The sequence below is a fragment of the Camelina sativa genome, chromosome 12, assembly GCF_000633955.1.
Source record: "Camelina sativa cultivar DH55 chromosome 12, Cs, whole genome shotgun sequence".
Lineage (NCBI taxonomy): Eukaryota > Viridiplantae > Streptophyta > Magnoliopsida > Brassicales > Brassicaceae > Camelina > Camelina sativa.
The window spans coordinates 20,703,355-20,730,071 of NC_025696.1; the positions used below are offsets into that span (position 1 = coordinate 20,703,355).

The 26,717-nt window shown below is 34.3% G+C and overlaps 1 protein-coding gene across 1 annotated transcript; it reads right to left on the minus strand.

The window, feature by feature from the left end:
* Positions 7,443 to 12,941, minus strand: LOC104732351 (DNA (cytosine-5)-methyltransferase 2-like). The gene is made up of 11 exons (XM_010451884.1): positions 11,584 to 12,941; positions 10,007 to 11,447; positions 9,728 to 9,892; positions 9,425 to 9,623; positions 9,218 to 9,329; positions 8,976 to 9,117; positions 8,688 to 8,885; positions 8,297 to 8,575; positions 8,037 to 8,204; positions 7,730 to 7,948; positions 7,443 to 7,592 (listed from the first exon to the last, which is right to left on the minus strand). The coding sequence occupies exons 1-11, from the start codon at positions 12,939 to 12,941 to the stop codon at positions 7,443 to 7,445; spliced, it is 4,431 nt and encodes a 1,476-aa protein (XP_010450186.1).

A 26,717-nucleotide genomic window follows, 5' to 3' on the forward strand; every position in this document is an offset into this window, starting at 1 on the left:
ATGTAGGGAAAGATGAGATTTATTTGGTAATATTTGTAAACAATTTTCAATACTCAATTTTCGTTTCGAATGTCTGATATATGGTCTCTACACAAATCTCATGTGTGCTAAGACTATCTCTAATATATATTATATTTTTTACTCTAAAATAGAGCATAGTTTTTCCAATATGTCAATCTATTTTATACAAAAAATGGAGTTAGTGTAAAAAATTAAAGTTGCATATAGAGTAATCGTACCATTTACTCTATTTTAGAGTAAGATATAGAGTAGGGTTAGAGTAAATGTTATTGTAACATCCGCGAACCGAAATCCCGGTTTAGGGGATTGCATCGGTCGATGCAGGTTCAGTTTTCTGCGTTTTGACTTAAGTTAAACGCGGCGTTTTGGGTTAAGAAACCCTTAAGTCGTGTTTTTGTTTCATTCGACGGATTTGGCCGTTTTTGAGAGAAAACAAAAGAGAGAAAAGTTTCCTAAGTGTTCTGGAGATCTGAGGCTGTTCCTGTAGAGATATGTAGCTGGGATCGTTGTAGGAGCTTCCTAGGAACGTTGTTTTGCTTGTTTAAGGTTCATAATCTTATTGGCAAAGGTAAGTGCATGACCATGGCTTATCTAAGCTAGAGATCTCTCTGATTTGCTTGTTATGTGTTGTTAGGCTTGTTAGATTATTATTTGAGACGTTAGGAAGCTTTCTTGTAGCTTGGGATCGAGTTTTGTGGTTGTAGGAACGAAGATCCGGCGATAAGCTTTGGGGAAAACATGATGCTCGGCATTGCATCGGTCGATGCACTTTGTGTGTCGGTTGATGCAAGTGCGAGGACGGCGCGTAAAACCTAGGGTTTTCGTGTTGTGTCGAGCATGCATCAGTCGATGCAGTCGATCGATGCAAGTGTATCTAGCATCGGTCGATGCAATCTTGTGTCGGTCGATGCATCCGCATCTGGTGTCGGTCGATGCATGTTGGTGTCGGTCGATGCAGAGTCCTGGTTTGTTATTGTTGATTGTTGATTGTTGTTTGATGGTTAGAGATGTCTCTATTGCTTCTGTGTATAGCCCAGTAGATGGGAGGATTGCCTTACTGAGAGTTTATAAAATACTCATGCATTGCAATTTGTGTTTGTGGTGCAGGTAAAGGCAAAGTGTGATCGTGGAATCAAGGCAATGAAGAGGAGGATGTTCTACGGACTCGTTTGGATGTTGTCTGGCATTGCTAGGTTGCTAGAGTTGAGTCATTAGAAACATTGCTAAGTTGCTGGTTCTATGATTCTTGCTGTTTGGTATTTGGATATTGATCATGTTATAATATTGGTTATTATTGGTTATTTATTGATATTGGTATTGGTTATTTCCGCTGTTGAATGTGATTGTGGTTAGGTGGCTAGTGGTTATGAGACCACTAATTTTAGTTTATTTATTATATTATATTTATTATTTATTAATTAAAAAAAATGTTGGGTCCTTTCAGTTACTCTATAACAGAGTTTTGACTTTAAAATAGAGTGGAGTTGAAGATGCTCGAAGAACCTAACAATTTATCACAAAACAGTAAAATTCAAAATAACAAAACTTTGAGAGATTTAATTACTACACTAAAAAAAATTCCGATATATTTTGTTTATTTTATTTTGCATCCAAACATTACGAACCATATATAAAAAAGAACAAATATTTTAAAAATTTATATTAAAAAAATACATTTCTAAATTTAAAATATATCATAATTAATAAAAGTAAAATTAAATATATCTCGCGCATCGCGCGAGCCTATTTCTAGTATGTAATGAAGTAAGCTTTTAGGAAAAAACTCTTTGATTGGATTTGCATTACATATAGATTCAATGAGGCTAACGTAATGTTTAATCAAATAAAAAATTACTACGTGAAAATATTCCTAATGTGATTTAGATATTTATGGTCTATGACCATAAATATCTTTTAAAAAAAGAATTAAAAGCTCTTGAAATATAATATTATATAATATAAAGAAAAATTAAAAATTTGTAAATGAAACAACCCGATCCGTTTTTTAAATAATAATATAATTAAATACCCCATAATATTTAATTACAATTCAAACAATAAACCAACAACAAATCAACATGCACAACGGAAGACAAACCAAACCAACTCCAATTTATTATAAATACAATATCAATTATAACCAATATAAACCAGCAACCTAGCATACTTCTAACAAGGTTCCAACAACAAAATAACATAAACACAACACAACAACCGAGATCCTAGATCATCCTCCTCCTCATCGCCATGATTCCACGCTACATATTACCTGCACCACAAACACAATGAGATGCGTGAGTATTACTAGAAATATCCAGTGAGGCGATCTTCCCATCTACGAGCTATACACACAAGCAAATCAAGAGTACAACCACAAATAAAACATAACAAACCAGTCATTAAGTAGAACACCCAATAACACATTCACCACACCTACACATCATCACACAAAACAAGTTATACAACCCAATCGCTTAGATAAGCTCATGGTCACGCACTCACCTTATCAAAGTGATTCACAAAAACAACTAAAGCCAGAAAAGAGGCTCTCCTTGCATCTGCAATAGCCTATCAACGTCCTACAACAAGTCACACAACCAAAAGCAACCTTGAAGCAAACTGGACAGAAACATCGAAAAGAACAGTCTCAAAGACGAAACTCTAAGATGAACGGTCTTAAAAGTAGTCTTGGGCAAATGGGTCGAACCGAACAAACCGAACCAAGAAACCCGAAGAATTCGGTTCTCGGCACCGAGTACAGAAGCTGCAACCGATCGGCGATACTGATTTGTAAATCCGGATGTCGGGTCGGATTGGTAATCGGATACTGATCGGTATTACCTAAACTGAGATTATGTTTGGTTCCCTATATAAAACTAATGAGTTACTAATAATAATCGAGCTTCTTTGTTTCTCCGCCTCTATCTCTTGTTAAAAGGAGCAAAGTTCTCATTTTCCCGACATAATCAAATAATCAATAAGCAAAACATCATCTTTCTTCTCCTTCATCAATTCTTCATCTTCTACAATCTCTTTTATTTTCTGAACCTTTGTTGTTGTGAAAGACTTGGTTTCAATCCATAGCAGAGAATCTGTTCGAGATAAAGCTCTTCTTCTTTCTCCTTAATCGTTTCTTCCTTTGTTTCTTTTCTGTATAATTTCTTCCTTAGTCTCTATCAGCTCGGATTTTGAAGTTTTGATTTGGAGAATTTTAGGGTTAGGGTTTAAACTTCAAAATCTGAAATTAAGATGAGTTAATCTGGGTTTTGTGCTTTGTTGACTGTTCTTATTTGTTTATGTGTAACTATTAGTACTAGTATCTATTGTAGCATTTTAGGTTTAAGGATTGTTTTCAAACTTCTAAATGAGAGTTGATCGATTCTTCTTATGGTTTTGTACTTTGTTTATGCTCCTTGTATTGTGTAGTTGTATCAAGTGTAGCAATTTAGTGTTTGGGTTTATTTTAGAGTTTCTAAACTTCAAAATCAGAGATTGTCAAATGTTTTGTACTTTGATTATCGTCGTGTTTAGTGTTTGTACTTAGCAATTTAGTGTCGTGTTTAGTGTTTGTACTTTGTACACAAACAATTTACTATTTAGAGTTGCAGGTTTATTTTAGTGTTTGTACTTTGATTATTGTCGTGACTTGTATGTGTATTATAGCTGTGTTATTTTTGTATTAGTCTTGCGTTGCCTGCTATGTCTTGTCTGTGTATTATTCTTGTGTTGCCTGTTTTGTCTTTGTCTATTATATTTGTGGTAACCCAGTTTTGTGTAACTTTTGTAGATGTCTGAAGAACACCATGAGAAGGACCCGCTGCTTGAACCTGAGATTACTGAAGCGGTTAAAACTGGAAAGACGTGTAAAGCACCATCATCTGCTATGCTAAGCCACCAAGACCACATTAGAATTATTCTAAAATATCAGTTGTATGGCAGCATTTTCTGCAAACTGACGACGAACCCACAAAGAGCTACTGTAAGTACTGTGCTCAAGAGATGAATTATGATTCAAAAATCATTGGCACTAGTCCGATGTTAGGCCACTTAAAAATCTGCAAGCAGTACAAGGATTATGATGACAAGGAAAAACAGAAGGTTCTAAGTGGTGATAGTGCTGGAAATTTGAAGGTTATCAAGTTTGATCCGCATGTATTTAGAAGATCAGTTAATGAGATGGTTGTGGTAAATGAGTTGCCATTCTGCTTTGTCAAATCTGAGGGCTGGAAACGCTTTCGTTTTAATGTCTTGCCTCTCTACAAGACATTTTCTAGGAGGACTTGTACAAGATATATAGTTGGAATCTATCTTCAAGAGAAAGCTGCTTTGAAGAAAATATTTGGTGTTGAGAAACAACGGTTTTCTCTGATTATAGACATATGGACAAGTCCTGTAACCTCTTACAACTACATGGTGATCACAGCTCATTGGATCAATGCTCAGTGGGAGATGCAGAAGAGGATTCTCAGCTTCAAGGTTATCACATACCACAAAGGTGACACCATTGCAGGACAGCTGTTGGATTGCTTAGAAGAATGGGGTATTGAGACAGTTTTTACAGTGACAGTTGATAATGCAAAGAGTAATGACAGGCGCTGGATACTTTGAAAGATGAGTTAAGGCTGAGAGGAGGAGAAGCAATAGTTACTAATGGGGATTTCTTACATATGCGTTGTTGTGCTCACATTATCAATTTGATTGTTGGAGATGGTTTGAAAGAGTCAAATCCTTGTATTGTTGCCATCAGGAATGCAATCAAGTATGTGAGGTCATCTTTCAGTAGGCTTAGGTCTTTTGCAATGAGGTGTGAAACACGAAAAGTTAGTAGAGGTAGCTTGCCATTAGATGTTATCATACGTTGGAACTCTACTTATCTAATGTTAAATTCTGCTTTGAAGTTAGGGTTGCTTTTGAGAAGATGGTAGCTGAAGATAAACTCTATTGTGATTATTTTGAGGAAATAGAGGAGAAGAGTAAGAAAAAGAGAGTTGGACCACCAACCGATTCTGACTGGGAGGAAGTTTCAAGGTTGGTGAAGTTCCTAAAAATCTTCTACAAGTGTACTTTGACCTTCTCAGCTTCTAAGTCAGTCACTTCTACACTATGTTATAGTGAAATTGTGGACATCGAGAGGAGTCTCATTGCTAAGTGTGGCAGCTCTGATTTACTGATCCGAAAGCAAGCTCATACAATAAGAGATAAGTTTGAGAAATACTGGGATGGATTGCATAACATGAATCCTTTAGTCATTATGGCAAGTGTCTTTGATCCTCACAATAAGATGAAGTTTGCATCCCTCTGCTTCGATCAGCTTTATGGTTAGGACACCATCGAGAGTAAGCAACTTGAATCTAAAATTTCAAATGCAATGAAGAAGTTGTATGAGGATTACAGTTCCAGGCTGAGTCAGGTAGTATACGATGAAGCTCCTTCACAATCTGACCCGATTGTCATGTGTGAGTTATCAGATGATGAAGATTGTGAGTGGATGGATACACTTTACAGTCAAATGGTTGACTTAAGGAGAACTGAAGATGGCTGCAGTGAGTTGCAGGTCTATTTGTCTGAAAATACTGAGGTAAGAGTAGAAAATAGTTTGGGGTTGCCTTATGATGTTCTCAGCTGGTGGAGGTGCAAAAGCTTAAAGTTTTTGATCTTGTCAGAACCTTCTAGAGATGTTTTAGCAGTTCAAAACTCATCAGTGGCATCTGAATCTGCTTTTAGTACAAGTGACCGAGTGTTGGATCATTATAGGAGTTCTTTAACTCCTTTCATGGTTGAGGTTTTGATATGCACCCAACAATGGTTAAGGAGTTCATATAAACCAGAAGCACAAGTAGCAAACTTGGTGCAAATGTTGGAAGAAGTTGAGTTTCTTGAATCTCTTGGTAAGTACTAAATAGAATTAAGTCATTTATTCTGTTTTTTTTTAGTTTTATTAATCTCTTATGTACTTATGATTCTATTTTCTTCTATAGATGAAAGGAACTCAATGGTAGCTCCAACATGATTCATCATAATTGGAGATTGGTATGTTTTCTTTACTTTTGCCTTGCATTGTTAATAACTTTAGATTATTAAAGTGTAAACGGTTAACAATCTAAACTAAACCTTACCAAGCTTAATTACCTAAGTCTCTGTTATTGTTTCTGATTCTGTATTTATTTGAACTGTTAAGTTTTTGTTTGATTTGTGTCTTTATCAGATTTATTAACTCTTTGTTATGATTTTCAAATTTTTATGATGCACAGGTAGGTAGAGGCTGCTTCTTTTGACTTTTTTTATGCAGATAAGCAAAGTCTTATTAACAACGGACTGGTATAGTACTGACTTCATCTAAGCTGCTCTTTTGACTACTTTTGGATGTGGAATTGCATGCTGAGTTGTAACGACTAATGAGAAACAACTTTGCTAAACTACTTAAGTGTTTCATGGTTCTATAATAATTTTTTGGTACTTTGCTAGCTTAAACTTGATGCAATGCTAGCTCAGCAGCTTATGTAATGGTCTGTAATGGTCCCCAGATGTAAGAAAAGGAATTGTCTAGTATTTGTGCTTGTTTTGGTTTTTATTAGGTAATTTCGAGTGAAATTAACCGAACTATGAAAATTTTTGGTTAATTTCATAAGACATATAAAAATCAGTATCTGATCCGTTTAACCCGAGTACCGACCGATCCGAACCGAAATCTGTTTCGGTTTAATTCGTCAGAATTTTTTAAACCAGAATTTTCCCAAACCGAAAAACCTGATCCGAAAAACCCGAGTTCACCATATGTCTAGGACTAGTAAAAAGCTATACTTACTTTTTTTATATAAAAATATGAATATAACAATATTGACTATATGATACATTTATATGGAAAGTAATATGTAACATGTATTTATTAATGTATGCATATATATATACATATAAAATATAAAAACTGCTAAAATTTAAGCAAAGGCAAATTAAATACATAAAAACTTCATTTTTGAGCTCTGTGTAAATTGTTTTCAGGTTTTTTAATATATAGTTTAAAGTTATTTTTCAGGTTTTTGTTGTTGAATTTCCAATAAATCTAAATTGTTTGACCGTCAACATAACCAGAAATATTAGACCTCGAGGTCATAATTTTCTTAACGTTTTTTTTTAAATAGATAATAAGGTAAAAATCATCCACCAAAGTTTTATATGTATTATTTTTTTGTATTATTTATAGCAAAGAAAAATATCAAAGAAAACAATTATATTGATTATAATATGATTTTACATACAAAATGGAATAAACAAACCTAGCCTTAGTATTATTATCAACGACTATCATCGTAATTAAACCAATGACTTTGTGTTTCAAGAAAGGATTATACTTAAAAGAGAAATAAATTAACGACAAATCTATCTCTTATTCATCTGACATATTGTGCAAATTTGGCTGATTTTTAGGATTCGTGTTGACGAGAGGACTTGAGATGTAGTGCTTCTTTAAGCTTCCGACCGAGAGCATATGCCAATGGTGGAGGGACTGCATTCCCAATCTGCCTATGTTTGTCTTTTATCCTCCCTGAAAATGTAAAGCTATCCGGAAATCCCTGCAATTTTTTATAAAACCACACATTCGCTAGTTATACCCATACACTAACATTACTTAATTCCCATAACCAAAAATATCTACATTTATATTAATGCTAGAAGACCAAGTAGAAGGAATATAAGAGTTTTTTATTACCTGAGATCGAGCGCATTCACGGACAGTGATGATTCTGTCCTGGTCAGGATGGAAGCACATTCCCACAAAACACATGGGCTGAGGATCGGTGATGGAAGTGGGTAAGTTGCCTTGCCAGGTCAATCTACCATAGAGTCCCTTAAAACCGTTGTGTTCATCAGCTTTGTTTGATATACCAAAAGGAATCAATTTTTTCACGACCCCATTTGATAACCTCACCTGTAATATTATATAAGACAATGCATTTATAGTGATGTGAAGATTTAATAAGAATTCTTGTAGCCGGATGTATAAGAGTACGACTTACGTTTTCGTCGGGCAGGTCATGCCAATCAGCACCTGGCCTCTTTGGGATTTTCTTACATCGAATGAGGTTTAGTTCATTCATCCCTTTACATATATGATCAGTAAGATCATCCATGTTTCCTCTCATCTTCTTTTGGAACCATGAGACTGATGAATCAACACCTTTATACTACAAGGCACAAAACCATAACTTCATGTTATTGTATTTAAGGTAATTGTATTTAATATACTTTCTTGTGGCGTGGTGATATTAAATCATACCTTTCTATAAATCTTGGATTCTCCGTCTTCTACTTTGGGAAGATCTCCAATCGCGTCCCTCACCGTGATTGAGCGGAAAGGTGCACCAAATTTAGTAGTCTCCACAGCAGCATAATGTAAACCTCGAGACAATGGGATCTTAAAACCGGGATTGTTAAAGACGTGCATTGGCTCTGGCCATTCTGGAAGAACTTCGTTAGGTGCACCTGCCCAAATGAAAGCTCTTTTACGAGGTTGGGATATTCCATATGCACCAGCCTCCAAGATCCCAAATCTTACCTACATGTTTCAACAGGCTTGTAATATAAAAACCTAAACAGCAATCACATACATGTGGAACACAAAGACCAAGACACCAAAATAATTGCACTAGGAGATAAATATTAATTACCTGGTAACCCATCTCAAGAAGAGAAGCCAGGGTAAGCTTAAATGTAGTTCCTTTGTTGAATGTCACAAAGTTCTTCACATTTTCTAGAAGAAAGTATTTTGGCCGGAAATAATCAGCGTATGACAAGAATGCTAAGATCATTTCACACTGGACTTTACTCCAAGTGCTGCTACTAAACCTGTTCATAAGAGAAAATCCCTGCCAAATTTTCCAGATTAAGTAGCTTTTCACTAATTATTAAAAGAATGATTATATTGAAAAACTACAATAACAGTTTAAAAGATATACTTGGCATGGAGGGCCTCCATTGATGAAATCAACTTGACCAGGAATTGGAAGAGTACTTTTCTGGTTTTCATTAAGTTTAATCTCCATTGCCTCCTCAGCAGAGATACAATCATCTAGATCTCCACATTTCTCCATTATAGCCCTGTAATTAATAATCTCAAACAATTGATCCTCTCAACACAATAAAAAGCCTATATGGAAGTGTATATAAAGTGTATTTTCTTTTTTAGTTCGCTATATACCTAAGTATGACATTGCAGTTTTCAACAAAAACCTTTGCTTTGGGATGATTTTGTTTAAAAGCTTTTCCAGCTGGCTCTTCATACTCGATCGCCCACTTTGTCTCAGATACACCTTGAGTACATAAACCATACATATAAATATACAAGTTAAGTTGTTCAAGCATTTTGAATGATAAAATGTATGTAAGGAGAATATAAATTACATACCAGCCTTTTCTAGTCCATGAGACATGCCACCACATCCTGCAAAAATATCTAGTGTAGCTAGACGCATCTCTTCAGGTACCACATCAGGCTTTACAAACATCTCAGAGTCAGTTTCACTCTCCACTCCTTTTTGTTTCTTTTCTTGTAGGATATTTTTGTTTTTAATAGTAGAGAAATTCAGCTTCATACTGGAAGGCAACTATTACATGACGATTAAAAGAAACAACACTTCAGCTTTATTGTCGGAACCAACAATAATCATGATCTTTAAAAACTATGTATAGAATTAGTTTAACTATTTACCTGCTTGAAACTACCATTAGAGGAGTCATAGAAAAGTTCACAGAAGAAAATATGGTCTGATATATACAATTCATGGCATAAGGGCATATCATATTTCTTCCTTACTTCACATTTTCCATTTATAGCCTCTCGGGGGAGAACATATATGTCTTGGCTATAATAAAGCTAAAAAATTGCCAAAAATAGAAAATATTATAAAATAATTAAATGTAAACATTACCAAATATGTTACGTAAGAAATAGTTTTATTTTTATTAATACGTAAGAAATAGTTGTTACCTCTTGGATGTCTGATTTATATGCATTCTCTACAGAAATGTCCTCAGGCATATAAAACCCCCTCACTTTAACTTGAAAGGAAGCTGTATTACCTTTTTGGGGCTCTTTTAGGACATGAATGTCGAGTAACTGGCCGACTATAAAAGCCTTTAACCCAATATTTCGTCCACACTTGAAATTTTTCCTTCTTTTCCCCTTCATTGATCCATCTTTCGTTATGTATTCGGGGATAACATAAACAAAATCGTCTAGAGAGTACTCGATCCCATTGGAGAGAAATCTGAACATTGAAACATTGAGTTTAACTTTTGACCTTTCCTCCTCATCCTCCCTTATCTTACATGAACTGCAGAATCCAGAACCAAGACCCATATCGTTTCTTGGAAGACTAAAGAATCCTCCTCTCTCAGGTGAGTACAAGCTTTTACAGTAGTATTCAATTGGCAAATCTTTAGCTTTTCTTTCTTCTTCTCTTACCCTGTCAAGCTTATCTGCAGCCATGTCCTCTTTCCTATACTGATGCCCCCATGGTCTTGACCGAATCTCGAAACTGATTGTTCTTTTTATATCCTTGAGCTGAACAGTAAGGCATTCATTAGTCAAGAACAGTTCCCTCTCGTTAGCAGCTGACTCTAGAACAGTCTCGGATCCTCTTTGTAAGAGTTTCCCATGGAGAAATTTGCAGTGATCTTTCCTCTCGAACATGTACTCCACTAAATAGATTGCTGAATTTTCATCTTGATCATCAACTTCCAAGATGACAGCACCACCAATAGCCACCTGTACACCTCCAACAAAGGCTTGTCCATAGAGAGGCTCACCAGCACAAGTTTCTCCAAGGATCTCACCTTCCCATCTTATCTCCATTTCCCCAACACTACCTCTAATTTGCTTAGGAGGATGATACATTCGAACCTCAACAGCTTTTGGTACAGAGTCCTCGTCTCCAACCTCTGGAGAGTAAATGGAGTAAAACTCGCCCCAAATTCTACTGATAAGCCGAGTTGTTGTTGCTGGCATGGCTTTCATCTTGGAGACCACATGTGCCATTTTTGCCCTTGGATTCATATTCTCTCTTTTTTGCAAAATTTTCTTCTTCTTGATGTGCCATCTTGTGTGGTGGCTATCCTGCATTTTACTTGTAAGACCAAGAACAAACGGACACCTTTGGATATCCTTGTCAAGATATTGTGTAAAAAACTGCAACAGAATTTGTCCATGGACAACCACATATTTCTCAACATCCAAGAGATGAGAAGAAATATAAGCTTTATCGTTCTTCTCTAACCCACAAAGTTGTTTTAAGATATCTGCATATGAAAGCTTAGCAGCTCTTGTCTCATTCCTGACCAAACTCAAAATTCTTTGTCCAACCCTTGCTTTTTTCAGTACAGGTTCAAAGCAAGGAGCATACTGATTTGACGGTTTCCCAAATTTATAACTGCATATAAATATGATACATCAGCGGTTGTTCAAAAAAAAAAAAATAATAATAAATAAATAAATATGATACATCAGCAAGTAATATAAGTAACATGGAAAGCGAAAACATGTAATGAACTATATAGTAGTCTTACCAGGCATTATCTGTTCGTAATGACATGGAGACCATATGTGCCCCAAACTCAATATGCCATTCCTTTACATGGCTAAGGAAAATTTGCAGCCGATTAGGATCATGTGACTGCGTAGAGCTCTCCGAATCATCGAAACCAAACCCTATAACATTATCTTCTTCATCCACCACACCCAACCCAAACGTGTTGACGTCAATATCACCACAAGGCTGCATGGGAAGTAGCTCTAGTTGTATAAACTGTGAATTAGAGTTATAAAGAGCCCAATTGTGAAGTATTTTGCAAGGTAGGTCATGTGTGTCAACCTCATAGCCAAGGTCGTAACGTTGAACCTCATCTACTTCTTCTTTGGTGCTCTCTTCTTCATTGATCTTAATGTAAAAACTATTTGAAACAAAATTTGACCTGGGCTTACGTCTCCGCTGCTGCATTAATTTCCTATACTTTTCATCTTGTAGTAGTTTAGCATACTTAACGTCAACGTCGTCCTTTCCATTATCACTATCCACCAATTGATCAGATGTCATGCCCTTTCTCTCATCAATCCTCAAAGCCACATCAGACAAACCCTTTTGATGTATACTACTTTCACATCTCAGAGAAACAAGAACATGATTCTCAGCAAAGCTTGTTTCATGTTTCTGGGCTGTCTCATCCAAACCAATAAGTTGGTTATATATGAATTCTCCTTGGTATCTTACAAAATCTTGGATGGCTGCACTGCTGGAAAAGATCTCGCGTCCGTTCATTGACCCAACAACCGCTGCAAGTAGCTCATCAAGGCTTGTATCCGGATTCTTGGAAAAGTTCTTATACACAGCCACACAAGCAAAAGCTTTCTCGAAGAAATAATTATACATCTTCTTGTAGCTGGTAGCAGGTTTAAGGCAATCGTAATCTGCTAAATCGGTTGAGATCCATATCACCGGGGAACCATCGTCATAACCAGATATAGTCCAGTTCTCTACTCGGCCAAAAGATTGACACTTCACACCCCTCTCTTTATCGTTGTCCTCGTCTAAAGGTAAGATAACACCTTCAATAAAAATGTCATCAAGCTCCAACATCTCCACGGGCTGAGGAACTCCATTTGAATCATGTAAAATGAATTCAGTTAACCTCCGGTTTGGACGAGGTTGATCACCATTGCTCTCTAAAGAAGTAGTTAACTTTATCGCCGTGATCTCTTCCTCCACAATCTGATGTTTCTTTGTTTTAGCAGTTGCAGATTTCTGAGAGATACGGATCCGTTTCTCCTTGAAGTCTATACATGCTGCTGCTCGCTTTGACCTCTTTGTCGTAGAGACGTCATTCCATTCAACACTTCTCTTCTTTTGTTTCCCAGCTTTTTTCTCCATTTCCAAAATCTAAGTTTGAAACAAGATTAACCACATAAGTCATATCGTTAGCATGCAATTTAAATAAAAATTTTGCATGAATCTATGTAATCAAATCCCTCTAAATGAATGTTTGCTACATGTTGACAAAAAACAAAAAAAAAAGTTTGCTACATCACCTTGATTATATTGACATAAACAATAAAAACTTTCAAATTTTTTTAGTCGAAATCCTTCGAATCTAGCTTGATATGGACAAGAAATTTAGAAGAATGACACAAGAAAAATTTATGTTTAATGAGAGTAGTAAAACAAGATGGAGGAGCCAACAACTATAGAGAGGTAAGTCTATTTAAAAAAATAGGACAAAAATACTCCTGAGATTTCTTTACATTTAGGGATGACAAAAAAAAAATCTTGTTATACACTGATGAGCTGTGATTTAGATTTTTTTTTTTATATATTAATTGAAAATTTAGCTTTTGGGGAATACCCATAAAATCCTATATTTGAATTAATTAATTAAAAAATATACATTTAGAGAATATCAAATATAAATTCAATGTTTCAACTAACTACATTTCTTCACATTTTAATTTTTCTGTTGTTAGTGTTCTGTTTTTATTGGTCAAATGATACATATAATCTGTGAATTAAATCAATAAATTATGTGTATTAATAACAATAAATTTTGTTTTGTTCACTTCAAGATATTTGACTGAAATATATTTTAAAAACCAGACAAGTCATATATTATGTTTTAAAAATTAGCCATTTGGTTTATACATTTGACTATAAAATAGAAATAGGAAAAGAAAGATTTTGTTTGAACATTGGAGGAAAATATTTGACCGATTTATATAGAAGATTTTATTACCCTTTTTAAATATGAGATAACACCCACCATAAACATACAATGGACCAAAAAAAAAAAAACATACAATGGACCATTATAAAAAGAAAAAAGAACTATTTTATTCACTTAAAATATTTTTTTACCCTAAAAATAATATTTTCTCTATTTAAAAAAAAAACTGATATTTTAGGGCTGGCATGACTGGTGTGATACATAGTACAATGAGATTTCAAAAATCTTATGAGTTTGTACTTTAGCTTTTGGGCAATTTCCCACAGAAGTTTCATAATTTCATTAATAAATGGAAAATCGCATTATATAGCACTTTTGATTTGAAAATTAGTTTTCTCATTTCATCATTATTTGGTTCCTATTGTATTAAACATTGTGACAAATATATTATACCCCTATCTATAAAATTAATGGCATGCAAAAGAAAATTACAGCATATGTTATAAGTAGTATATGTCAGAATGCACTCTCCTTGCTAAGTTTGTTTGTATCAAGATAGTAATATAATTGGGAATTGTCACTAGATGACCACAAACGACTCGAAAATTAAGTCAATAACAAGGAAACTATTTGATGAGTACTGTATATGTGCAAAATACTCAAATGAGGTGGAAGAAAAGAAGTAGCAAAAGTGAGAAAATGTGAGAAGATGAAAGGAGAAGACAATGACAGAGGTGATTGTGATAATGATATTCCTGACAGTGGTAATGATTGGAAGGAATTGAGGTGCACTGATAGTGCTGATTTTACAGGTGGTGGTGATGATACTGAAGGTGACGATTTTACAGGCGGTGGTCATAAATGAGATCGCGTCATGTAAGAATTTACGATGGTTAAATAGTTTCATAGTGATGACATTAAAATTTGTTTGGATTGATGGATCGAACAGATTGAGCCGCAAAGTTTAGAATGACAGCGGAAATGTGCAATGAGACATTTGCCATGGGTTTTGATGAGGTTAATCGATCATGAGAGGGAAATGGGTATTATCAACGATAACAACGGTTGTCGCATTTTTCTAGGTTTGATTCCGATATGTATGGGTAACAATTTAATTAGCAATGTATACAAATATGTTAACATGTGTTAAACGTAACAATTATATTATCATGATAAATGAATATGCTAATATATAAATTAACGGTAAAGGATATTTCTAATGGGGAGGGAGGGGATTACAACTTACACTTAATTTGACATTGGTGCTCTACATGGTTTGTGACGTCGAGGTGCTACGTATTAGGGTTGCAGTGAGGAGCTCATAGAGAAGCAAAAGAGGATTGAAATTGTCGGACCTAGAATAATGAACTCAGTGAGGGATTTTAAGAGCGTTTTCATTCTGATAGATGGAGTTAAGCTGTTGGGAGACTTTTTAGAGATGAAACGGAAGTGTTATATGTAGTAATTCTTGATGTTCCAATCAGAAGAGTTGGTACACATAGGGTGTCAAGCATGTCATGCTACAATCTTTTTGGAAGGAGAAGCCACATGGTTGGCTTTGAAAACCCTTTATGTCGCCGTACAGTATGCCTCTATCTTCAAACTGCTTGCAGGATCATCACCATTTACTACCAAGTTGGAGCCTAGCATTGCTTAAATACAAAAGTTTTGTATCTCTAAGCAGCAACATAGATTATTGATGAGCTAAAGAAGTAGGTAGATAGCTGACAAAGAAGTTTTGTAGTCGAGCAGCTCACCATTGGGAATATACCAATGTTATTCATCAAAGAGGAAGTTGAGCATCAAGCTATGTATCAAAATATTGCGGGCTAAACAAAGTGACCATCAAAACAAACACTCATTACTATAAATTGATGACCAGCTGCAAGAAGTTTTGTGATTATCAAAGATAATTATGACGTCGTTGAGGTGCCACAAGATTACCATAGTGGAAAAAGACATGCAGAAGACAAACTCCAGAACACGTTATAGGCACTTCTAGCCTTTGGAATGAAAGCCTCAGCTCTATTCATGAAGTTCATGAATGATGTCTTCGAAGAGTATTTACATAATTAATTTTGTGATAGTATTCTTAGATGATAACTTGACCTATTCTCGAAGCGAAGAAATATCATGAAGAGAAAGTGCATCTTTGGCAGATCCATATCGGTTTCTGGTCTTGTAGTATCGAAGAAAATAGTAGAGGCATTCATCATACCCATGGAAGAACAATGATCACTGATTTCTTGTTCCATCTAGCCAGTTATTACCATAAAATCTTATATAATATGAGAAGGTTTTTCTCAACTTTTGCTAAGGAGATGACATTTGGCTTACCATATTGCTGACACCTGTATTTTTTTTATTTGGACCTAAATAACTATAGTTTGAACCTAATTAACTACATGCCCATAAAACAAAAAAAAATGTCATCAACATTTCCTTCATCCCTTCTTTAATCAGAAACATATGCAGCCCCAAGAATCTAGAGTCCTTATATCACTCTGTGGTTGGTTTCATTTCAGAACAATACCAACATTAAATTAAATTTATAGGTTTGAATTCTTGGGTTTAATTTCTGTGTTTTAATCTTCTATAATTTTCACGGGGACAAGCGGAATCAAATTTAGGTAAGATGGTGGGATGGTATTATTTAAGTAAATTAGTTTAATTTTTTAAAAATTGTTTATACAAAAATTAAATTTTTGTATTTACTTTCTGCAAAATTACGTAAGATTGTGAGATGGTTTTGATCTAATTATATAATTATTTTGTTGGATTCACACTTATTATTTCAAACGTTATGGTATTTTTGAATTATTTAAAATTTATAAGTTTTCATATTAGGAATTTCATAATAAATTATACGAGAAGGTTTTTCTCAACTTTTGCTAAGGAGATGACACTTGGCTTACCATATTGCTGACACCTGTATTTTTTTGTTTGGACCTAATTAACTATAGTTTGAACCTAATTAACTACATGCCCATAGAACCAAAAAAATGCCATCAACATATCCTTCATCCCTTCTTTAATCAGAAACATATGCTGCCCCAAGAATCTAGAGCCACCTTATATCACTCTGTGGTTGGTTTCATTTCAAAACTATACCAACATTAAATTAAATTTATAGGTTTGAATTCTTGGGTTTAATTTCTATGTTTTAATCTTCTATAATTTTCACGGGGACAAGCGGAATCAAATTTAAGTAAGATGGTGGGATGGTATTATTTAAGTAAATTAGTTTAATTTATTAAAAATTATTTATACAAAAATTAAAATTTTGAGCTTACTTTCTGGAAAATTACATAAGATTGTGAGATGGTTTTGATCTAATTCTATAATTATTTTGTTCGATTCACACATTATTTCAAACGTCATGGTATTTTTGAATTACTTAAAATTTATAAGTTTTCATATTAGGAATCTATATTATGAAAGATGGCCAACTCTCTCCATCTGAGTGACACATCAGCAGTGGAGAGAGTGCCACTTGTCTATCCTCATTAAAAGCAAAAAGACCTATTCATGTATTTTGTTCTTTTTTATATTACAAAAACAGTTTTAATATTTACATAAAAAAATTAGAGAGGCTTATAACATTTCTCAAAAGAGTAGATGCATCACCAAAAGACAAAAAAAGTATCGGGATTGAATCAAGAGCCACTTCTTCCTCTCAGCGTAAACCATGAATCTATGGATATATGGTTTAGGAGTCATAATTTTGTCAATAGTTTGAAGAGTTGCAGCAGTGATAGAGATATTTGTTAATATTGTAGAGAAATTCATGAAAGTTTGTCCCTAAAATTTTTTTTTNTTATAATATTTGGGTTGTATAGGATAATGTCGAGTAATAATTGGCTGTTTTATTTCCACACTTTAATATAAATAATTCACATGATCTTGATATTACATTATTTTATTTCATTTTCAATCCATTTAAAATAAACTAAAGTATATTTTAATAATATAATTTATTAATAACTAAATGAGAATTGGATATATATTTTTTTTGATAAAGAGATAACTATATATATTTATGTTTAAAGAGAGAAGTGAATGTATATTTAAATTTAATAATTTAATTAGCTAAGATGCCCGTTCAGATATCTATATATATAATATATAACTCTTGAATATATATTTAAAACAGTAGAAAATTTTAGTTATTAATTCACAATAATGTATTTTTATAAACCTCACACATTTTTTTATTAATTTTTCTATTCCATCTCATCAATCCCATATTTTGTACTAACTCTCATTTTTGTAACTTTCATAATATTTATAGTAATGTAATGAATGATTAATAATAGTATTTAGAAATATTGCATATATAAGAAAATATATTAATATGTAATGATTGCATATCTATAACGCTCACATAGTTTATTATGTGACTCATATAACAATGAAATACAACCTCCGTTTTAATTTAGTTGTCATTTTAGGTTTTCAATGAAAATGTTTGGTGAATATTCCAGTTTTATCTCTTTCCTGCTATTTTAAAGTTTTGACCAATGAAATATTTATAAAATATATTAATAAAGAGTACAACAGACAATTTAGTAGTTTTTANTTCATAATAAATTATGAACATAATCAGTTATGTTTTGATTTAAAATAATATCATCATTTTATGCATTGCCTCTATCCACTATTTCCTCAATTCTCATTTTTGTTTATATTACTTCTCATTTTTAACTTATTATTTAGAAACATTTACGAATTTATGATCATTAATGTTTGATTTCAATCCCTTCTCTCTCTTAAAGGCTCAAACATTCTATAAAGTTTAGTTTTCTAAAAACAACATATTACCATACAAACACATCCTCATTCAGACTATTGTGAAAACTAAAACATTTATTTTCTATTATATCCTTGATTCAATCTCCAACGAACAACAATACACCAGTAACAATAGTATCGTTGTTCGGATCATCCATTTTTGGGAAGTTCCTAACTTTAGAAGAAATATTATCTTACTAAGTCTTGAATTTTTTCTCCAGAAATTTAAATTATTTTTACTATTGTTCATCTTTTGATGATTTATGCAATCATTTAAAAATATTTATAAAAGAAAATAAATAATTTCATGTGTTTGATTTTAAAAGTATTTTTATATATAATGATGTTGGACGTCATATTCTTAGAGTAAGAGTTGAAAAAAATCTTACTATATTATATCATATAATAATAAAGTAAAATTTTCTTTTCGAAAGATCCAAAAGATTTTCATTTGATTATCTCTTCTTTCACAAGTGTCACTTTGTTTCTTTTAATTTTTAGTGTAACAAATTTATTCAATTGAATTTACATAATAAAAATTTTGCTTAACAAATAATTTGATGATTAAATAGTTTAAGAATATATGATTATAATATTTGGGTTGTATAGGATAATGTCGAGTAATAATTGGCTGTTTTATTTCCACACTTTAATATAAATAATTCACATGATCTTGATATTACATTATTTTATTTCATTTTCAATCCATTTAAAATAAACTAAAGTATATTTTAATAATATAATTTATTAATAACTAAATGAGAATTGGATATATATTTTTTTTTGATAAAGAGATAACTGTATATATTTATGTTTAAAGAGAGAAGTGAATGTATATTTAAATTTAATGATTTGATTAGCTAAGATGCCCGTTCAGACATCTATATATATAATATATAACTCTTGAATATATATTTAAAACAGTAGACAATTTTAGTTATTAATTCACAATAATGTATTTTTATAAACCTGACACATTTTTTTATTAATTTTTCTATTCCATCTCATCAATCCCATATTTTGTACCAACTCTCATTTTTGTAACTTTCATAATATTTATAGTAATGTAATGAATGATTAATAATAGTATTTAGAAATATTGCATATATAAGAAAATATATTAATATGTAATGATTGCATATCTATAACGCTCACATAGTTTATTATGTGACTCATATAACAATGAAATACAACCTCCGTTTTAATTTAGTTGTCATTTTAGGTTTTCAATGAAAATGTTTGGTGAATATTCCAGTTTTATCTCTTTCCTGCTATTTTAAAGTTTTGACCAATGAAATATTTATAAAATATATTAATAAAGAGTAAAACAGACAATTTAGTAGTTTTTAAAATTTGTGTGAGAAAACCTCAAACGACAAGTAAAAAACCGGAGAAAATATAAATTACATTTGCCTAATTGATATAAAGATTAGTGCATTTATTATCTAATTAAATAAAAAATTATCCATATGCTCTTAACTACAATTTCTCTTATAAATATAAAGATATACATTTTACTAACCTTCATATCTCAAATCTTACATAATATTTTATTTAATTAATACTGTTTTAACTAACAATCTCCAAAATTACAAAAAAATATCCAAAAACAATGTAAACTAAATCCGTGCGTAGCACGGAGTGACTACTAGTAATATATACACTAGCATTATGGCCCCTGCTATATATGTATTTATAAACTTTTGACAGAAACTGAAATATCTTTTAGCATCAAACATCTTTTGCTATAATATAAACATATTAATAACTTGCGTTTATGTTAGATCTGGTTTTGTGTAGCATTTTGATTGAGCTTGTCTCGGAGAACAAATCATATCACATTGTTAAAATCTTTTGATCTTATACTTTTGATGTCTCTCAAGTGGTGCGGTGTTTAATATGTTCACAGGAAGCCACAGACCCGTTTGAGTACTGTGACATAGTGACAACCTCAACGCACAAGAGCTTAAGAGGTCCAAGGGCCGGTATGATCTTCTACAGGAAGGGCCAAAATCCAGCCAAGAAGGGGGAACCCGAGGGTGCTGTTTTTGACCTTGAGGAAAAAATCAACTTTGCTGTTTTCCCAGCGCTTCAAAGTGGTCCTCACAATAACAAGATTGGTGCTCTAGCTGTTGCATTGAAGCAGGCTATGGCTCCTAGCTTCAAGGTTTATGCAAAACAGGTGAAAGCCAATGCTGCATGCCTAGCAAACTACTTGATGGCCAAGGGATACTGTATTGTAACCGGTGGAACTGACAACCCCCTCATTCTCTGGGATCTTCGCCCTCTTGGATTAACCGGTCAGTGAGATAAAAAAAATCCACCATTTATTTGTTTTTATATACCGAACTGTCTCTGGTGTTTAGATATGCATCTGCTTCTGCCAGGTGACAAGCTTGAGAAGCTCTGCGATTTGTGCTACATAACATTGAACAGGAATGCAGTATTTGGAGACACTAGTATATAATATAAATTTGTAACAGGATTTACAAATTTGGCTAAAACCTCTTAACACAATTAATAGCAAAAATGATAGTTCGTTTAACTTTGTACGTAGACAAGTGTGAAAAAGGTTTCACGAAACTGAAGGGATATGATCGGTTAAGACGGACTGTTTTTTATATAAGCTGAGTTTTCTAATCTTTCCAAAATTCATGATAACTGATATGCTCAAATTTACTCTAGAGTTACTCTCTCAAATTAAGAGATCAATGCAGTACTTAGGGGTCGAATTCCACAAGGACTCAAGACTACACAATAAATTATAGAGTTTTATAATTAAGCTAAACAGATTAAATTGAATTAAAATAAAAGCAATGCAAAATATTAAATAAAAGCTGTTGTAAATTCAGAAGATCAAAAAGCTAGGCCTAGGGAATTCCTCAGGAAATTATAAATTATTAAATCAATCAATAAATTAGGATTCAAACAATTAAGAACAGATCTAGAACTCTAAACACTTTTGTAAATTAAATCAGTTCTCACTGCAAATAATATCTAAATTTAAAACCAGAAAATCCAAATCTCTTTGTAAAATTCTAGGTTAAAAATCAGCAATAAAATCAGGTTTAGATTGTTCACAAAATTATTAAATCAAATCTCTTTGCAAGAAATAATTTTGCTCATCAAAAGGTTTTATCAGGAAAATCAATTATATTCTCATATCAATTTATTTTCCTAGGGTATTAATTCTAGATGGCCAATCAAGGATTAATATGAAGAACAACCTAAGATGAAGATCTAGATAGATAAAGAATCCTAAATAAACAGATCTAATAATTCATAAAATCCCTGTGAAAAACCCTAAACCTAACAAGCAAACTACTCAGACATATTCAATGAAGAACAAAACATAATTCTGAATAATAAGCAATAGAGATTAAAAGAGTAAGAAAGGAGTTTAAGAATTCTTCTCTCAAAGCAGTTCAGATCTCTCTCTCCAATAGCTCTCAAAAATCTCACAGGGTTGCAGGAAAAATAAAACTTGATAGAATAAAACTTAAGGGTTTGGAAAACCTAAAAACTATATATATATGTCCTAAAACACGTCAGGGACTAGTCTTGCAAATATGGAAAACTTCGGGCAACTTTGTAAAACTTCCAAATTTGGCTCTCTCGTCGGTTTGGACTGGGTGTCGATCGATGCTAAGGCAGTGTCGATCGACACCATCTCCTCTGATCGATTCCAAGTTGATTTCTTGCGGATTATTGCTCCAAACTGATCCAAATTGCTCCACTTTGCTCCTTCCATGCTAAAAACCTGTAAAGACTCAAAAACAATCTAGAAACAAATGAAAAGACACTAAAAGACTCTTTATATCATGGTTAAAAACCACAAAAACCATGATATATCAACTCCCCCAGACTTAGCCTTTGCTTGCCCTCAAGCAAAACATAAGCTTAGACATGTGAAAGAGGTTTGAAAACAGGGAACTCACTCAACTGCATGATGATTCTTATTCGCACTCTTCATTTACCTGACTCAAGAACTTACTTCTTATACTCAACCATGATAAGCATCAACATTCCTTACTCAAATCCCACAATCCTTTGGAATCTCTGAAATCTCCATTGTCATCTCATTAGTCAATATTAAAGCACAAATAAGGTGAATTCTTAACCTGGGTGTATTGATCAGTGGCATATGGACTCTCTTCAGGCCAAGACATTCTTCTTACATCTCCTTTCCTCTCCCTTTTCTCACTTCCATTATTTTTTCTTCTTTCTATTTTTTTTTCTTATTCAAAGGTGTAAGCGAATACCGGGGTCATCGGTAATTTACCTACCCCTCGCTTCCAAGCTTTGTGTGATCATTTGACTCAAGAGTAGAATAATGAGGTCACTGGTAATTTACCTACCTCTCTAAACTGATCAAAATCATCTCATCTTTTATTCTTTTTCTTTTTTTTTTCTGATCTTTCTTTTTAAAGTACTGAAGGGAAGATAGAGGAAAGACATACTTTGAAAATTGCACTGTCTTGTATGGCCCGAAGAAGAAGTCTAGTCCACTGATTTCCAACCCCAAAGTAAGAGATTAAGTCCGGTTAAAATCCTGATAAAAGTTGAGACAACGTTAGATCAATCAGATATCCATTGAATAAGGGCTTTCAGGATTGTTGATAAGGCTCATAGTCTTTCTAAGCTTCAGTTCTGAGATCAAGCATAAACAAATAATCATTAGAGTGTTAGCCAAATAAGAGAAATCATTAGTCAAGATCATAATTCCCAAAGACAAAAAGAAAAATTTTGAAAATTTTGACTCAAACTTTATGGTTTTGACTGACACAACTGAAACTCAAAAACCGAAAACATAGTTAGTAACTAACCTCCCCCAGACTTAAACAACACTGTCCCCAGTGTTATCAAGTAAGAGGAAAGCAAAAATAAAAATAAACAAAAATCAAAATCAAAAGAAAAATAAAAACCTACCAGTGGGTTGCCTCCCACTAAGCGCTTGTTTTCAGTCATTAGCTTGATTGTGGTGGAGTTCAGGCATCCGTAGGAGCAAAACATGGCATTGAAGTCCTCTTCATCCAAGGTGGTGTATAAGCTTTAGGTGCATGAGGTCTTCCAAGAATGTGAGGAACAGGACCATGGCGGAACTTAGGTATGGGAGGGTATCTCTTATGTCCTGCAAAATCATCAACAGAAGAAACAAGCACTCTACAATAATCTCGTGGCTTGGTTAACTGCAAAACAGTTTTTCTCTCTTTGAAATTCTTGTTGATGATAGGAGGAGGATTAGGTGCAGAAGAGGTGTACCTTTGCCTTACATGAGGACTCTGGAGGGTGGAATGGGAGACTTTCTGTTTGGGAACAGGTTTCTGTCTTGGAGCTTCAACTTTGGACAAGCTTTGTCTCGGATGTGGAGGGGAGTCGATCGATGCCTCCTTGTTGGTGTCGATCGACACTGAGCCTGATGCTCGTGTTGCAGAAACTTTTTCAACAGAGAAAATCTGTCCATCAATAGTAGGAGCTCTCCTCAGTTTATCCATCTCAAAATGCATACTCAATCCATCCACATTCAGTGTTATGTGTCCCTTCTGCACATCTATGATGACACCAGCTGTAGCCAAGAAAGATCTTCCTAATATGAGAGGATCTTTAGGCTCTTGATCATACTTCAGCACCACAAAGTCAGTAGGAATCATGAAGTTGCCAACCTTAACTGGAATATCCTCTAAAACACCTTCAGGAATTCTTCGGGAGCGATCAGCTAGGATTAGAGAAATCTGAGTTTGCTTGAATTCTGTCATCCCAAGTCTCACAGCAACAGAATGTGGCATCAAGTTGATGGTAGAGCCAAGGTCACAAAGTGAGTGAGAGAACCTTCCTGCTAAGATTGAGCAATCAAGTACAAAGCTTCTAGGATCTGGTAACTTCTTAGCAGTCCTACATTGAATGATTTCACTCACTTCCTTAGAGACAACCACTTCCTGCTTTCTCTCCTTCTTCCTCTGAACAGGCTGGTTCAACAAAATTGCACTGACATCTTTTGTAAGAAGTGCTCCTTCTTCAGGGCTCAAACCATTGGATACCATTCTCTTCACATACCGCTTAAGAGGTGGTCAAAGCTTTACTGCATCTATTAAAGGCATCTCAATCATCACCTTGTCCATCATTGCTTTGCATCTAGCTTCCTCCATCTCTTGCTTAGACTTTCTAGGCTTGGGAAAAGGAACCTTAGGCTTGTAGACCCTTTCAGCAGCTGGAACCTGAGATTTTGCAGTTTCTGGGTTCGTCTGAGAGGAGTGTCGACCGACACCCAGGTGGTGTCGATCAACACCATCATCTGAAACCGAGAGATTGGTCGATTTCTCTTCTTTTTCTGCAGAAGCAATTTCACCATCATCGTCATCTCTCACTGATATGGCATTGCAAGCATGTCTGGGGTTTGACTCAGTTCTTGCTGGAAGAACACTCTCTTGTCGTTTAACAGACCCAGCAGTCTGTGCAACTTGAATCTCCAGCTTCTTAACATGAACATTCAATGCTTCTATCTTCCCATTCAGCTCAGTGTAGACATTGTCAATCTTTCCATTGAATGTCACTGTCAATTGCTCCTGTCCTTGCAAAAGCTGCTCAAGCATGGTTTCCATTCTACTCTCTGAAGAATTCTTAGGAGGTGGAGACTGATAAGATGAATTCCCATAGGTTCTTGTATAGCCATTGTTATGTTGCTGCTTCTGGTCACCATTGTAAGGTCTGTTTCCTTGCTGATTACCGAATCTCTGTCCCTGATACCCAGCTCCATACACATAGTTGACATTCTCCTCTGAATTCTCTGGCTCTGGCTCAAATGTCTCAACTTCAGCAGCAAATTGGACTGACTTCTTTCCCACAAGAAGATTGTGCACTGAATCAAGCTTAGCATTAACAGAAGCTAGCTGATTTGAATCATATCCTCCATGTAATCTCTTCCTTTCAGCATCTGCTCTCTTAGTGCTATTGCTAGAAGCCAAATTCTCAATCAAAACTTCAGCATCTTCTGGAAATCTTGTTTTGAAATTCCCATGACTTGCAGCATCCAAAGCTAACTGATACTTCCAGTCACACCCTCTGAAAAAGATACTTAGCAATTGTAGCCTTGAAAAACCATGGTGTGGACAGTCCCTTTGGTAAGCCTTGAATCTCACCCAAGCTGCCTTGAAAGCTTCATCTGGTCTTTGCTTGAAAGTGGATAGCTTGACTCTCAACTCATCTGACATTGCATCATCATAGAAATGGTTGAGGAAAGCCACTTTGACTTGTTGCCAAGATGTCAAAGATCCAGCTCGCAACTGCTTCAACCACTGAGATGCCTCTCCTGCAAGTGAGTATGGGAAGAGCTTGCAGAATATGAAGTCCTCAGTCACCCCATTAGCCTTGATACTGGTCACAAGATCCTCAAAATGCTCAATATGGTCCAGAGGCTTCTCATTGGGCAAAGCAGAGAAAGGTCTCTGCCCAAGTAGTTGAAAGTACGCAGGTTTCAACTCAAACTCGTTCCTCTGGAATGGAGGAGGAACAATAGCAGACCGGTTCTCATACACCAGATCAGCCCGGTTGTAGTCAGCAATGGTCCTGATCAAGTCCTGGTTTTGCTCCTGTCGTCGAACTGGGTTCTGTACGTGGTTGGCAGCTCCACGCACGTCTGCAGGTGGGTGTCGATCGATGCCACCTGGTTGGTGTCGATCGACACCAAGATCCGGAACATCAACGACACCAGCTTGCTGGTTCACAACAGCCTGCTTGTTGACAACAGGTTCAGGAATCACGTTTCCTTCTGCATCAAGCTTTTGGCCCTGCTCATTGCGCAAGTGGCCCTCTTGATCCCTCAAAACACCAGCTTCATCACGCATCAGAATGATCNAAGAATATCAAAAAGCTAGGCCTAGGGAATTCCTCAGGAAATTATAAATTATTAAATCAATCAATAAATTAGGATTCAAACAATTAAGAACAGATCTAGAACTCTAAACACTTTTGTAAATTAAATCAGTTCTCACTGCAAATAATATCTAAATTTAAAACCAGAAAATCCAAATCTCTTTGTAAAATTCTAGGTTAAAAATCAGCAATAAAATCAGGTTTAGATTGTTCACAAAATTATTAAATCAAATCTCTTTGCAAGAAATAATTTTGCTCATCAAAAGGTTTTATCAGGAAAATCAATTATATTCTCATATCAATTTATTTTCCTAAAGTATTAATTCTAG

Coding starts and splice junctions, on each gene's coding strand:
- LOC104732351 (XM_010451884.1), bottom strand. CDS start 12,941: ATGGAGAAAAAAGCTGGGAAACAAAAGAAGAGAAGTGTTGAATGGAAT. Junction 9,624..9,727: donor CTAATGGTAGTTTCAAGCAG/GTAAATAGTTAA, acceptor GTCATGTAATAG/TTGCCTTCCAGTATGAAGCT. Junction 7,949..8,036: donor ATGACCTGCCCGACGAAAAC/GTAAGTCGTACT, acceptor ATAATATTACAG/GTGAGGTTATCAAATGGGGT.